The sequence below is a fragment of the Callithrix jacchus genome, chromosome 6, assembly GCF_049354715.1.
Source record: "Callithrix jacchus isolate 240 chromosome 6, calJac240_pri, whole genome shotgun sequence".
Classification (NCBI taxonomy): domain Eukaryota; kingdom Metazoa; phylum Chordata; class Mammalia; order Primates; family Cebidae; genus Callithrix; species Callithrix jacchus.
This window is the reverse complement of record NC_133507.1, coordinates 154,093,883-154,110,595: the sequence shown is the minus strand read 5'-3', so window position 1 is coordinate 154,110,595 and position 16,713 is coordinate 154,093,883. Positions and strand designations below refer to the sequence as shown.

The following is a 16,713-nucleotide window of genomic DNA, read 5'->3' as shown; positions in this document are numbered from 1 at the left end:
TGCAGTGAGACGAAATTGTATCACTGCACTCCAGCCTGGATGACAGAGCAACTCTCCATCTCAAAAAAAAAAAAAAGTAACACAAAGGCCAAGGTGGGGGGATTACCTGACACCAGGGGTTTGAAACTAGTCAAACCAGTCTCAGAAACGTGGTGAGATCCAGTCTCTCCAAAAATCAAAAACTTAGCAGAGCATGGTGGTGCATGCCTGTAGTTCCAGCTATGTGGAAGGCTGAAGTGGGAAGATCACTTGAGCCTCAGGCAGTAGAGGCTGTAGTGATCCATGATCGCATCACTGTACTCTAGCCCGGGTGAGAGTGAGACTCTATCTCCAAAAAGATTAAACAATATAAAAATGACACAGTAATACAATCAGAAATTCCTTCAGGTGCTATGAAAAGAAATTGAGGCAAACTGGCAGTAACTCAAACTAAAAGATGGTTGCCTGAATTAGGATAATGGCTGTACTGAGTCAATAATCAACACATTTTATTCCAAGTCCCTGTTCACCTACAGATACTTGGAAAAGTTAAAATGAAATTGGGTACTATTCTTCACTAAAAACCCCAGAACTTCTGAACACAAAGAAGGGAATGACAGACACTGGGGTCTACTTGAGGGTGGGAGGTAAGAGGAGAAAGAGGAGCAGGAAAAACTACTGGGTACTAGGCATAATACTAGGGATGAAATAATCAATACAGATGAAATAATCTGTACAACAAACCCCCATGATACAAATTTACCTATATAACCTTCACATGTACCCCTGAACCTAAAAGTTAAAAAAATTCACCAATTAATTATCTTTATCTCCTCCATACAACCCTCTCTTCTAGAAATTTAATCCCTATGTGCGTTCCTGTCTCTAAACCTATGTCTGGATTTGTTTAAAAACATTTTTTTTTCTGAGACGAAGTCTCGCTCTGTTGCCCAGGCTGGAGTGCAATGGCATGATCTTGGCTCACTGCAACCTCCACCTCCCGGGTTCAAACAGTTCTCTTGCCTTAGACTCCTCCAAGTAGCTGGCATTACAGGTGCCCACCACTACACCTAGCTAATTTTTGTATTTTTAGTAGAGATAGGGTTTCACCATCTTAGACTGGTCTCGAACTCCTGACCTCAGGTGATCTGTCCACCTCAACCTCCCAAAATGCTGGGACTGCAGGCACTGAGCCACCGTGCCCGGCTGCCCATTTAAAACTTTTATGCAGCATCCCCCTTCTAGTTATGCACTGTTCATCTTTCCTCTTCATCTAGAAACATCTCTACTTCCTCACTTCTCAGTCACTTCCAAACCCAGTGTAGTGTACCTGGTTTCTTCTACCACTCCACTGGCTCCTGCCAAACAACCTCAACACTGTCAAATCCAAGGGAAAATTTTCTGTAAATTATCACCTTCATCTTCCTGGCCTGTACTGAGATCTGTTTAATAAAGGAGGCCCGGCCAGGCGCGGTGGCTCATGCCTGTAATCCCAGCACTTTGGGAGGCCGAGGCGGGTGGATCACGAGGTCAAGAGATCGAGACCTTCCTGGTCAACATGGTGAAACCCCGTCTCTACTAAAAATACAAAACATTAGCTGGGCATGGTGGTGCGTGCCTGTAATCCCAGCTACTCCGGAAGCTGAAGCAGAAGAATTGCCTGAACCCAGGAGGTAGAGGTTGCGGTGAGCCGAGATTGCGCCATTGCACTCCAGCCTGGGTAACAAGAGTGAAACTCCGTCTCAAAATATAAAATAAAAATAAAGAAGGCCCAACTCTAAATGGGTATTAAGTAAGTGGCAGCAGCAGGCCCCCCAAAACCCCATGATACTCCCAAAATCTTTGCTTAAGTGTTGTCCAAAATCCAAACTTCACCTTATGAAAGCAATTTGGATAGTCAATAAACAATGTATGAAGAGGTGGGAGTCAAAAAGCACTTCTGTGTAAGCTTGCTATTCTCAAGTCCAGCTGTGACCTCTCCTATAGTCAGGTTTTCATACACAACCATGTAAAGCCCAAAAGTTCAATATGCCCAAAACCCTAACCCTACTCATCAGTTTATTCTTCCCAACCCCTTCACTGCCCATACTCTCAAACACAGATAAGGACATCCCAATCTAATCAGCCACTGGATTAAAAATCTGGGATTCACCCTTTACTGCTCACCTTCAACCATCGCTCATATCCAATTACCATGTCCTACCAGTTTTAAATTCTGAACCTCTCAAGTCTTCCCCTCATCCAACTAAGCTAAATTTTGTTCACACACTTCAACTTCCTGCCTGGATTGCTGCAACAGCATCCTAAATGATCTTACTAGTCTTGTTCCCGTATATTACTATGAATTTTTTTTTCTCTCTTTGAGACAGTCTCTCGCTCTGTTACACAGGCTGGACTGGAGTGCAATGGCAGAATCTCAGCTCACTGCAACCTCCACCTCCCAGGTTCAAGCCATTCTCCTGTCTCAACTTCCCAAACAGCTGGGATACAGGCACACACCACCACGGCCAGCTAATTTTTGTATTTTTAGTAGAGATGGAATTTCACCATATTGGTGAAGCTGGTCTTGAACTTCTGACCTCAGGTGATCCACCCATGTCAGCCTCCCAGTGCTGGGATTGCAGGGGTGAGCCACTGCACCCAGTCCCAATTCTTTTTTCATGGGCACACAAAGACCAATAAAATCCAAGCCTTGTTAACACAGAAGGGCTGCCTCCAAGCTCATCTATCTCTCCCACACTTCACATTATAATAAAGGTAGCTCCTCTCTTAAATCAGTTCCTTGCCTTCTTATCTTCACACATACCCTTTCTGCTATCAGGAATAGTCTTCCTAATCTTTTCCACCAACAGGGTAGAGAGAGGTGCTGGGGAGAAGGGAGGTTAAATGGGAAGGAGAAAGGAAGAATGAGGATAGAGTTGGAAAGAGAGTTGGGGGGAAAGGGTGGAAAGAAGAGAATTCGAGATCTTCAAAGCCTTGTTAAACACAAGTTCCTGTCCAGCCTTCAGGAAAAGAAAAGGCTAGTGGAAGAAAATAATAAAGTCACATAAGTGAACATAAACATATTGAAGGATTTTAGAGAGGTCTTTACTAATTTACTTTTTATGATTACTCTGGCTGCCGTGAGGAAAACAATTAGATAACAAATAAAAATGGAAGCCAGGAAACATCGGTAGGTGACTGCTACAAAAGTTTATGTCAGAGATGGTGGTGACTTTCACTAAGGTGACAGCAGTAGAGATTCAAAGAAGTGAAGATTCCAGAGATATTGTAGAAATAGAATTGACATGATGATGTGACAGACTGGATATAGAGACAGAGAAGTAAAAGGAATGATCAACGGTAACTCTAAGACTTGTACCTTGCGCAAACAGGCACATATGGTATTAAAAGGAAATAAATAAAGGCAAAACTGGTGAGATCAGTTTTGGAAAAGTATGGAGTATGAGATGCTTCTAAGACATCTAACGGGAAACATCAAATAGGCAACGGAATATCCTGTGCTTGCATTATAATTCCTTTACAGCATTATGACATAGTGAAATTATGTCCTGTCAGCTTCCCCATTAAACTCAAAAGCAGGTGCTACGTATTTTTATCCTTAGTGCCTTAGCAGCTAACCCAAGACATAAAACCACAAGCACTTGATAAAATGTTTTCTGAACACTCTCTCCTAAAATACTCCCTTCAATAACATCTAATTTGCTACTCCTTCCGTTCACATAGAAGTGTTTTACCCTTTTTGAAAACTGGGAATATTAACACATCTCATCCTCTAGAACTTCTCTCATTTTTTGCATAATTCCATAATTACTGACAGTAAGGTAGCAAAATCTCAGGTTTGGGTTTTCTTATCCGCCCCATAAGACCCTAATTCCTTCATCAACATTCATTTATTAACTAGTTAACTAAATATTAATGCCAATGTCCCATACACTAAGCTAAACAATAGGCTTCCCAAAAGAGAGAAATATGGCGCATTTCTCAATGGAATTAGCTCTTCTTGAGCAAAGCGCAATACATATACAGATATACTACAAAGCCCTAACTATTTTAACAAATGTACAAGTAAAATGCTTTGGGAAAGAAAACAAGTACTCCCCTCAACTTTGCAAGGGAACACCTGGGAAAACTTCCTTAAGACCATGGAGATGAGATAGAGGAAATCCCAAAGGAGCTTTCTTGGCTCTTTTCCCAGAAAGCCAGGCAACTGTCTATAATTATTCTCCCTATAATAAAGTCCTTATATAAACTTATCTAAGTAGTCAACTTATCTAAGTAGTCATTTTTTTCTTAAGACGGGTTCTCACTGTTGCCCAGGTTGGTCTCAAACTCCTAGGCCCAAGCAATCCTCCAGCTTCAGCCTCCTCAATAGCTGGGACTACAGGTACACACCACCACATTTGAATAGATTTTTATCCTCAAAAGTGTTTTAAATCACCAAATATTTGTTTGTTTAAGACAAAGTCTCACTGTGGTCCAGGCTGGAGTGCAGTGACATTGCAACCTCCGCCTCCTGGGTTCAAGCAATTCTCCTGCCTCAGCCTCCCGAGTAGCTGGGATTACAGGAGCACACCACCTCACCTAGTTAATTTTTGTAATTTTTTTTTTTAGTAGAGATGGGGTTTTACCATGTGGGCCAGGCTGATCTCGAACTCTTGACTTCAAGTCATCTACCCGCCTCTTCCTCCCAAAGTGCTGGGATTACAGGCATGTGGCATCGCACTAGGCCAAAACATTTGTTTTTTAAATGTTTTGAAGATACGTTTGCAAATAGGATACAAACCAATGAAAACTACTTCGGGTGGTAGGATTAGGGTAACTTAGATCTTTCCCTTTGGCGGTCTTTTTGTTTTCTTTTCCTTTTTTGGAGACAGGGTCTTGCTCTATCACCCAGGCTGGAGTGCAATGGCATAATCACAGCAGCCTCACCCTCCCAGGCTCAAGCAATCCTCTTGCTTCAGCCTCCCAAGTAGCTGACACCAAACATGAGCACCACTATGCCCGACTAATAGTTTTTATTTTTTGTAGAGAACGGGGTCTCACTGTGTTGCCTAGGCTTGTCTCGAACTCCTGGGCTCAAGTGATCCTCATGCCTCTGCCTCCCAAAGTGCTGGGAGCCTGGGGCCAACCACCATGCCTAATCCTTTTCATTCTTTCTTTTTTGTGAGGAGTTTCGCTCTTGTTGCCCAGTCTTGTTGCCCAGACTGGAGTGCGATGGTGCAATTTTGGCTCACTGCAACCTCCGCCTCCCAGGTTCAAACGATTCTCCTGTCTCAGTCTTCTAAGTAGCGGGGATTACAGGCATGTGCCACCACGCCCAACTAACTTTGTATTTTTAGTAGAGACGAGTTTCACCATGTTGGCGAGGCTGGTCTCAGATCTCCTGACCTCAGGTGATTCGCCTGCCTCAGCCTCCTAACGTGCGGGGATTACAAGCGTGAGCAACCATGCCCGGCCCATGCCGAACCCTTTTCTTTTTCCTCTTGTACCATTTTCTCCAGATTTTCTGGAATGAGTGGGTTTATTTTGTTACTAACAACAAAAAACTCTAAAAGACCTAAATCTAAGGAATTTAGCACCACAAAAAAAATATTATCAAGACAGTGCTTAGTGTTTTGTCAAGCATAAACACACAGGAGATGAGAATTAAATTCACACAATCCTTCAGCTGGCCAAACTGTCCACATATCATCCAAAGCCTTAAAAGTAAAACTTTTGATTTAATAACTTCACTTTGAAGAAATTAATCAAAATAATCAGTGATAGAAACAAAATTGTTCAAGGGTATATATACATATCATTTACAATAGCAAAACATTAAAAACTACTTTCCAACAATCCACTCATCCATTTAATAAGTATTTATTCAGTACCTATGTGCCAGGCACTGGACATGCAGCAGTAAACTGTACAAAGATCTCCACCAAAGTACCTGCTCTCAATGGAGCTCACAGTCTAGTAGGGTTGGAAGATAGGACATAAATGAAATAAATGTGCAAAATATTTGGCATGTTACATTTTGATATAAAACATGAAGAAAAATTAAGCAAGGAAAAGAAATAGGGAATAAGGGGTGGAGAGTTATATATATTGTCAGGAAAGGTCTAAGGTGGTAGCATTTGAGGAAACGAAAGCAAAGAAAGACACTATTGCTTTATATCTAGAAAAGATATACTTGGCATTAAATGTATCATAACCTTTTAAACTGTTTTGACAATAATGCAATATACTTTTTTATTATAAGTACAAAAATAATCTAAGACCTAATGATTCCAAGGACCTTAAAAAGTTCAAGCCTTGGCAGGGCGAGGTGGCTGATACCTGCACTCCCAGCATTTTGGGAGGCTGAGGCAGGGGATCACTCGATGTCAGGAGTTCAAGACCAGCCTTGCCAACATGGTGAAACCCCATCTCTACTAAAAATATAAAAATTAGCCAGGCATGGTGGTGGGTGACTATAATCCCAGCTACTCAGGAGGCAGAGGCAGGAGAACTGCTTGAACCCAGGAAGTGGAAGTTGCAGTGAGCTGATATCGCACCACTGCAATCCAGCCTGGGCAACAGCGAAACTAACTCCATCCGAGAGAGGAAAGAAAGAAAAGTTAAAGCTTACAGCCATTCATGGTCTGTCCCTACCAAAATTTTCAATGCTCTCCCATCTTGACAATTGCCCAGATACAAATAAATATGCTTCATTTTAAGCATCCTTTATTGAACATTACGTTTTACATTATTCACAAAAATGATGACCGTAGTAAACACAGTATCACTAAGTGTTTCTGTCTCATTTAGAGTTAACTGCACACTGGTTCAATGTCATCTATCTAAATCTTAATTCTCAAGTAATCTGGGTACACAGCTCTTTACCTCAAGTTTCATAAAAAATGTAATGTTACATGAAGAAACATAAGGTAGTACTCTCTACTCATGCCGCAACCTTCCAGCTCAAGATTACGTGGATTACATAAGGGCTGCATAATTTCCCTTTGCCAGAAGGAATTTTGACAAATGATACAAATAGGGCATTATGCCTACTTACACCTCCATTCCTCAGTTCATCAGCATTTCAGATGACTAAGGAAATGCTCCTAAGCTAGTCTACAAGGTAACAGATGTACAATTAGGTGAGGCTACTGTTAAAGGACGGAAATGGTGACTGCCCTCTGTTTAAAGCTACCTTAATTCAATTTTGTACAAAACACTGAACCAATCAAGTGAAATATCATCAAATAAAACTTCAGAGTATCAATAAAAAGGAGGATGTGTAAGATACTATTGGAAGATGCTCAATACTACATGTTATGTAGAATGAGATGACCTTAGCTGGGTGAGGTGGCTCACGCCTGTAATCCCAGCACTTTGGGAGGCTGAGGTGGGCGGATCACGAGGTCAGGAGTTTGAGACCAGTTTGACCAACATAATGAAACCCCGTCTTAACTAAAAATACAAAAAATTTTGTATTTTTTGTGGTGGTGTGTGCCACCAGTTACTCGGGAGTCTGAGGCAGGAGAATCACGTGAACCCAGGAGGCAGAGGTTGCAGTGAGCTTAGATTGCACCATTGCACTCCTGCCTGGGCGACAGTGTGAGACCCCGTCTCAAAAAAAAAAAAGAATGAGAAGGTCTTGAGAACTCATGGTGCCGAGCAGGAGCCAGCAAACTGTTTCTGTAAAGGGCCAGAGAATTAATATTTAAGTTCTGTAAACCAAATGGCCTCTGTCAACCCTGCCGCTGTAGCATGGAAGCAGTCCGAAAATATGAAAACAAATGAATGTCTCTGTCTTTCCATGAAACTTTACTTACAAAAACTTTATAGCCCCACAGGCCATAGTTTGCCAACCCATGATATAGGGCATCAAGTTAAGTGTGTACTGACTTTCAAACATTATCAGTTTTTATTTTTCCTTTTGTTATGTCTAAATTCCTGGTGTTCCCTTTCTGTTACCTATAAACAGCAGGATGCTGGAAAAATAAACAACTTCCTTAAATTAGCTGACAATTTTAACCATGTTTTTATGAAGACACAGACAAGGGTATGTAAATATAAAAGAGAAGCAGTTACAAATTCTAGATAAAGGCAGATGAGTTGTACACAAAATGATTTACAAAGTAACCTATATGAATTTAAAACCACCTGATAAAAGAAATTACTGTGTAAAGATTTACACTACAAGAATTTTCATTGAAATATTTTTATAATGAAAAACTGAGAACAGCTTCTATATGCCACATTAGAGGACTAGTTAAATCAGCGATGGCACATCCATACAATGCAACCACTTAATAGAACAGAAAACATTTATTGATTAAAAAAAGATGTTTATGATTTGGTTATTTCTTCAAGCAGGCTACAAAACTAAAGGTGTACAGTATGATCTCATTTTTGTAAAAATAAATGTACATATATACAAATAAGCATACAAAAAACCACCTGGAAAGATAAACCAAGATATTTACAGTGTGTACCATGGATGTTGAAATTATGACGATATTTTCTGGCTTACTAGTAATTTCTAATTTTTTTAGAAATATATTAATTTGATAAGAAAATTGTTTTAAAAATATAAAGGAATAACTAAAACAAGTACAGCATTACTTAGGTTAACATGTTCTAAATAAACTCTCAAAATATAAGAGTTGCATCAGTTCTCAGAACTTCAAATAGTGATTTCTCCTGTCTCCAAATGCTGATTATAAAGGTTAAGAAAATTTAGAGATTACATATATTAATAAAAAGAAATGTTTCTAATAGGGTAAGTTAATAAGACTCCTCAAATAGAGTTACTACAGGAAGTCTGCATCATTTATTGAATCACCCTCACCCCAACAATCAAGAATGTTTAAGACACAAATCCAATTTATCTATTTTAGATATTGCTTCTGATATTACCGAAGGGGTTGCCCGAGGTTTGAACAGAAAAAGTAATTATTATTATTATTCATGCCACTGAAGAGAGGATCTTCAATCACCAACTTTGGGGAAAAAGGAAGGAGGGGAGGGGGGGAGGTCACACTACAATGTGATGGATCTCAAAATTCCATGAGAATTCCATATTCGGGGTCCAAACACATCTGTAAGAGACTCAAAGGTCAATTAATCGTTATTATGGCCAATGCTAACTCAATCCTAGATAGGCTACTGCTAACAGCCAGTATAATACTGAACTACCTGCCTAGTGCATCTTTAAAATAATACTTCAATGAAAACTATTTCTCAAATGAAGTCTATGAATAGCCATGACAAAACAATGTGGCAGAAAACATAGAGACATAAAAATGTTATAATTATACTTATATAAAATTGTATATGCACCTAGACAATGACTCAAATAAAAAGAAAATAATTTTCTAGGGTGGTGGGACTCCTACCATCATTACATACATAACCAGACCAAGAAAAAAATTTTTAATTAAGTATCGAATGCACTCATTTACCAAATATAATTTATTCCTGAACTAGCACACATTGTTTTCAGCTAGGCACATAAAGCAAAAGTCTCAAAAACATGCATACTTATAAACCACCTAGCACCTGTCAAATATTTTACTACTGCATTAGTCATCCAATATCAAAGAGGGTGAGATTTTGAAAACTCACCATTCAGGTCCAAAGTTCAGTGTCTGCGTTTCCGCTGCCATTCTTTTCCGTATTTTTACAATCGATTTTTATATGTGGAGAAACCTGTTAAAGAGAAAAATATCTCCATACAATCAGGTACTGAATGCAGAATTCCAGACCAGAAAGCACAGCAAGAGTATTTATTTAAGCTCCTTTCAGAGTCACAAGAATGAGATTTTAAAACTCCTATTTAAAATAATAATATAGCAGGCAAAGTGAAATGAATAAATCAACCCTTATATTCTGACTCCCCACCTTTCTATGTTAATCTGGGGGAAGAAGGCATAGGATAAGACAAAGCTAGTGAGACAAGTGGGAACAGACCAGGCAGGGAACTGGAGACCAAGTTAAGGATTCTCTCCCTTTAACCCTGGAGCAATGGGGAATGAATAAAGGGTAATATATTTACATGTTAGTTTCTATTACTTCCTAGTAATGTCTCCCCTATCACCATAAGGTACATCGAAGATTATAAAAATAAGGTCCCTCCTTACCTATCTCATAGCTTCTGCCATAACTGTCCTCACCTTCTGCTTATTAGCACTTCACACCCTAGTGATTTTTTTTTTTAACAGTGTGTCTCACACTATGTTGCTTAGGCTGGTCTCGAACTCCTAGCCTGACCATAAGTGATCTTCCTGTCTCAGCCTCTTGAGCCTAGTGCTTCTTTTAAAAAGTATATTGGATCAGGCCAGGAACCACCAGGCAAGGTGACTCATACCTGTAATTCTAGTGCTTTAGGAGGCAGAGATGGAAGAATCATTTGAGCCCAAGAGTCGGAGACGTGATCTTTAATTCCTGGGCTCAAAAATTTAAATGTGGTCTCTAAAATTTAAAGATAACTGGGCATAGCAGTACATGCCAGGAGTCTTAGCTGCCTGGGAGGATGAGGTAAAAGGATAGCTTGAGCCCAGGAGTTTGGGGCTGCAGTGAGTTGTGATCCTGACATTACACTCTAGCCTAGGTGATGGAGTGAGACCATGTCTCCAAAAACTAAGTAAAAATAAATTTATAATTTGGGAGGCCAAGGCAGGCATATGACTTGAGCCCAGGAGTTCAAGACCAGCTTGGGCAACATAGTGAGACTCCATCTCCTAAAAAAAAAAATAAATAATAATAAGCTAATGAATTTCACAAGCGACATTTCTTTCTTTTTTTTGAGACAGTCTTGCTCTGTTACCCAGGCTGGAGTGTAATAACATGATCGCAGCTCACTGCATCCTCTGCTTCCCAGGTTCAAGTGAGTCTCCTGCCTCAGCCTCCTGAGTAGCTGGGATTACAGGTGCACGCCACCACACCCAGCTGACTGATTTTTGAATTTTTAGTATAGACGGGGTTTCACCATGTTGGACAGGCTGGTTACAAGTGACATTTTGAAAGTAATCTTAAGATATGAGATCTTAAAGAATGGAAAATACTATAAACATTGTAAATATAACTGGCCCTTCATATTTACAGGTTCTGTGTCCATGGATTCAATCAACCTCAGATGGAAAAAATTTAATTGCATCTGTATCAACATGTATAAACACTTCTTTTCCTTGTCATTGTTCCCTAAACAATACAGAATAACAACTATTTACACAGAATTTATGTTGTATTTAGCATTATAAGTAATCTAGAGGTGTTAATGTATACAGAAGAATGTACATAGGTTATACACAAATACTATGCTATTTTACATTATGGACTTGAGCATCCTAGGATTTTAACATCTGAAGGACATCCTGGAACCAATCCCCACGGATACTGAGGGACAACTGTATACTGTAAAATATCTCTAAGATACATCACACAGGCCACTTGGGACCAACTTAAGGATTCTCTCCCTTTATCACCCTGTTGCCTCTGTTTAAATGATCTAAAAAATAATAAACTACAAATATGTCTAAAGCTTAGAAACAGCAAAGTAAAAGTCACTTCTGGCCCTGTGTCAACCAAGCAGACTCCAAGGGAGATTATCATGTTCTCACTTGACCCTGATTCCCTACTCCCCCACTAGACAAAGGGTGCAAACCAGACTAAAGCTGAGGTAAACTTAGTACCCTCCTCACCTCTTAAAACAACTGATGATTCAAAGAAAACGTAACAACGGAGTATGATGGCTCACACCTGTAATCCCAGCACTTTGGGAGGCCAAGGTGGGTGGACTACTTGAGCCTGGGAGTTCAGGACCAGCCTGGGCAACATGGCAAAACCCCATCCCACAAAAACATACAAAAATTAGCTAGGCATGATGGTGAGAGCCTGTAGTCCCAACTACTAGGAAGGCTAAGGTGGGAGGATTACATAAGCCCAGGAGATTGAGACTACAATGAGCCGTGACTGTACCACTGCACTCCAGCCTCAGCAACAGAGCAAGACCTTGTCTCAATTAAAGAAAAAAATTAAAATTAAAAAAAAAAAACAGGTAAGACACCTTTTTCTTTTAACACTTTAATTTCTCTGAAATTAGAATGCATCTTAAAACTGATGCAAACTTACAAACGCTATTGGCTAGGTGCGAGCTGTGTCAGTGCTCTCTGAACAAAGGCCATTTTTTAAACTGCTTCTTTAAATGTCTTCAAAACAATATGATACTGTACCAAAACTAAATTTATTATATAACAGAAAAAAAGCAAATACAGCAATGGAATACTGTGAAGTAACTATTCATCATTCAAGGAATGATTCCAAGTGATTTACAGGACCTCAGAAAGAAAGTGGGGGCGGGACACACAGCCAATGAAGTTTGTTATGGTCTGCTATGATCCTGACACATGACACTGCACAACCCATGTGGCCACACGCAGCAGCCCTGAAGTATAAAGAGGGGTTAAGAATTAAACAGCTTATATTATTCTTAAGATCTTTGCAAGCATCAAATGATTAAATTTTTAATTGATGTCAAAATAATAGAGCATTCCCTTAACTACTGCATCACCAATACTTTGAATGACTGGTGGGGAGAGGGGGGAACAAAGCAGGAGACTTCTACAATGCCAAGTTCAAAACTGATTTAGGAAAGTCAGACTCTAAATACCCAGAAATTTTAGAACTATCTTAACAAATTTATTTTACTTCTATTTTCATTTCATACATGCAATAAAAGGATACACTATATAATAAAAATCTATTCTTATTTGCTACATAAGTTTAAAAGAGCTTTTTTTAAAAAAAAAAATTCTAACAAGAAAAGTCTGTGCCAGATGTGCCAGTCTTCCTGGCAGTATGATTTCTCAGTAATGCACAAAATGATTAATCTTATAGTTGACACGTTATATTCAATTAAAATTATGGTACATTCCAAATGAATGACTTATCAAGGTAGCAGTGATCAGACCAGGCAAGCTGCCCACTGTTAAATTAAAACAGGTACCACTGCTTACAAATTAGCCTGAGGACTTTCTGGAACATAAATCAATTCAGTGTGTTTTCTCAAAGTATGTGGACCTGCTAGGACGACAAATAGAGCTGTAGAGACTACATTCACTCTAAGTTTTTGTTTTTTAATACTAAACATCCTGAAGGAGCAGTTTTACCACCATTTTAAACCCCACCTAGCCAAATGTTTTAAATTCAAACCCACAGAGGATTTTAGAGCACTGAATAATGGCTCTGAATTTATAAAGCAAGTGAGGATTTAAATTAGACTGAATATATAAAGCAGGTAAATCTCAACTAAATTTCAAAGTATTTGCTATTTGTGAAAATACTAAACTCATTGTGAGTGATTTAATTTCTTTCTCCCTTTAACTTACTACAAGGCAATCACATATGCACACATAGGTTCTGGAAAGTACAAAACTCCAGGGTCACTGTTAACACAAATGATACAAATATAGCCCCTACAGGCAGCAGTTTTGTATTATAAACGAAGCCCTGGATTCAAGCAGCATCTAAGGAATAACAATAAACAAGGAAATCCTGTTTGGGTCCACTTTATCACTGCACCTATAAATCTTTAAGTACTACAAAACTACCACAATGCACAACCATTAAAAGCTCAGAAGGTTTTTTTAGTCTCTAGAGCTGGAAACCCAACTACCATTTACAACATGGTTTCCGTAAGAAAATTATTCCTTTGATTTTGTATGCAAAAGAGAGGGGGTGGGAGGGGGAGGGGGAGGGGGGAAGGAGGGGGGAAGGGAGGAGGGAGGGAAGAAAATTATTGCCTAATGTAAAGATTTCGTTTTTTTTTTGAGACTGAGTCTCACTCTATAGCCCAGGCTGGAGTGCAGTGGCGCAATCTCGGCTCACTGCAACTTCTACCTCCTGGGTTCAAGCGATTCTCTTGCCTCAGTCTCCTGAGAAGCTGGGGTTACAGGCGCACGACTCCATGCCTGGTTAATTTTTGTATTTTTCGTAGACACGGGTTTCATCATGTTGGCTAGGCTGGTGTCAAACCGCGGACCTCAAGAGATCCACCTGGGCCGGGCACGGTGGCTCACGCCTGTAATCCAAGCACTTTGAGAGGCCAAGCTGAGTGGATCACGAGGTCAAGAGGTCGAAACCATCCCCTGGAGGGGAGGGGAAATCTGCCTGCCTCGGTCTTCCCAAGTGCTGGGACTATAGGCGTGAGCTACCGCACCCGGCCCCTAAAGATTTTTGAAGAACTCTTAAAAACCTAAGAACACCTTTTTATTCTCTCAGTACAAGGTACCCACAACTTGTGCTCTCTCCTGCTGCTGCTCCCCAGCTCTCCGATACAGCTGATGTCATGGATTTCGGGGACCTGAAAAGCCCCTCCAGCCTCCACATGTCCAACAATTACCTGGTGGACAATAGCTACATCAAGGGGTATGTGCCATCACAAGCAGATGTGGCAGTATTTGAAGCAGTGTCCGGCCCACCGCCTGCTGACTTGTGTCATATGTTGTCATTATATGTTGGTATAATCACAACAAGTCTTACAAAAGGAAAAGGCCAGACTATCCGAAGTGAAGGAAGTTTTGGGCGAGTATGGTCCTGTGGATGTGGAAGACACTATAGGAAGTGGAGCTAAAGATAGTAAATATCATGATGATATTGATCTCTTTGGATCTGATGGGAGGAGGAAAGTGAAGAAGCAAAGAGGCTGAAGAAGAACACCTTGGACAGTATGAATCAAAGCTAAAAAACCTGCACTTTTTGTCAAGTCTTCCATCTTACTAGATGTGAAACCTTGGGATAAGACAGATATGGCAAAATTAGAGGACTGCATCAGAAGCATTCAAGCAGATGGCTTGGTCTAGGGCGCATCTAAACTAATTCCAGTGGGATAGGAATTAAGAAACTTCGAATACATTGTGTAGCTGAAGATGATAAAGCTGGAACAGATATGCTAAAAGAGCAGATTGCTGCTTCTGAGGAGTATATGCTCCATGGATGTAGCTGCTTTTAACAAGATCTATAATCCATCCTGAATCATGGCATTTAAATAAAACCTTGAAATATTAATTAAAAAAAAAAAAAAACTAAAAATAGTTAATAAACCAAGTGATCAAATAAAGAGACCTGCATTACTCAGAACAGTGTTCTATTCATTCTTCTTTATGATTCCAAGCAGGAAATCTAAGAGGCATGATTGCTGGAGAAATCTAACTTAAGCACATAAAAATATTATATTCTCTTAACTCTGAGTTGCCCATCCCAGTCATCTCCTTCAAATCAATGTCAATGAGCCCAGGTTTAATGTATTTACATGTACTGGAGGCATGGTCTTACATTCTGCCTGTCACCCAGGGTGGAATACAGTGGCGTGATCTCGGCTCACTGCAACCTTTGCCTCCCGAGTTCAAGCTATTCTCCTGCCTCAGTCTCCTGAGTAGCTGGGGTTACATGTGCGAGCCACCACACCCAGCTAATTTTCTTGTATTTTTAGCAGAGATGAGGTCTATGCTCACTCACTATGTTGGTCAGGCTGGTTTCAAACTCCTGACCTCATAATCTGCCTAACTCAGCCTCCCAAAGTGCTGGGATTACAGGTGTAAGCCACCACACCCAGCCCTGAATAGTCTTTTCTAAGGATATAATGAGGTGTTAAAAGGAGCTTAGAGCAACATTTTAAACCCCAACTATCCAAATATTTTCAGTTTAAATGCCTAGAAGACTTGTGACCTTTAGAAAACAGCTCTGGTGGCCAGGTCCAACACTTCACACCTATAATCTCAGTGCTGTGGGAAGCTGAGGCACAGGGATCACTGGAGCTCAGGAGTCTAAGACCAGTCTGGACAACACAGCAAAAACCCCATCTCTACACAAAATACAAAAATTAGCCATGCGTGGTGGTCTGCTCCTATAGTCCCAGCTACTTCGGGGGCTGAGGTGAGAGAATTGCTTAGGCCCAGGAGGTCAAGACTGCAGTGAGCCTTGTTCACGCCACTGCAATCCAGCCTGGGCAACAGAGCCAGACCCAGTCACAAAAAAGAAAAGGAAGAAAAGAAAAGTGCTTTGAATTTATAAAGTAATTCAAGATTTGAACCAGAATCTGCACACTGCTCTACCATGCTATCCTGCCACTGTAGATTATCTTTTGTTGAAACGATTATCTCCTTTTTCCTCCATTACCAGCACTATCCTGGTATTTCTTTTCTCATCTTTATTTCCCTCTAAATCATGGAATGGCAAAGAGGGCATGCAGAGAGTAGGGGTGTCAGTTTAACAACAATTAAAAATTTGTCCATAAATTTCTAACTGGCCACTGGCTAGGAGATATGATCCTACCCCTGCATTACTCAGAACAGTGTTCTATTCATTCTTCTTTATGATTCCAAGCATTTGCAATGAATTACAAATTTGATTTTTTTTCCTCCTATGACTAATGTGGCATGGAATCACTGACTGATCAAGACACTACTGTTTTCAGTTTACTGGTCAGCTAGTCTCAAAAGCCCAGATCATCTGAAACTCTCTCTACTCCATCCCTTATATACAGTCATTTTGTCTCAAATTTAGCCTACTTCTCTTTCAAGATTCCTCTTTCATTATAGTCCAAACTCTATTAATGCATGCCTGAATTATTATTGTAAAAGTTCTCATTTGCGTCCCTGACTGAGCCTCAAGATCAATTTTCCTAAGTACCTTTCTGATCCTGGCCTACACTTCTCTAAAAAAAGTCTAATCAAACCTACTACATATGGTCAAAACTCCTAG

At 40.1% G+C, this 16,713-nt stretch overlaps 1 protein-coding gene and 1 pseudogene across 5 annotated transcripts in view; one reads left to right on the top strand and one right to left on the bottom strand.

The window, feature by feature from the left end:
• The window catches only part of GIGYF2 (GRB10 interacting GYF protein 2), a 167,262-nt gene that overhangs the window by 121,607 nt on the left and 28,942 nt on the right, over positions 1-16,713 (bottom strand). For all 5 annotated transcript variants that reach the window (XR_013519161.1, XM_008999715.6, XM_002749903.7 and 2 more), the window contains one exon: positions 9,580-9,663. Coding sequence is in view for 4 of the 5 variants with exons in the window: in XM_008999715.6 (XP_008997963.3) it covers positions 9,580-9,620 (41 nt within the window). In the remaining variant the exon portion in view is untranslated. The remainder of the gene's footprint in view (positions 1-9,579; positions 9,664-16,713) is intronic.
• On the top strand, positions 14,232-14,984 carry LOC103793993 (elongation factor 1-beta pseudogene; annotated as a pseudogene).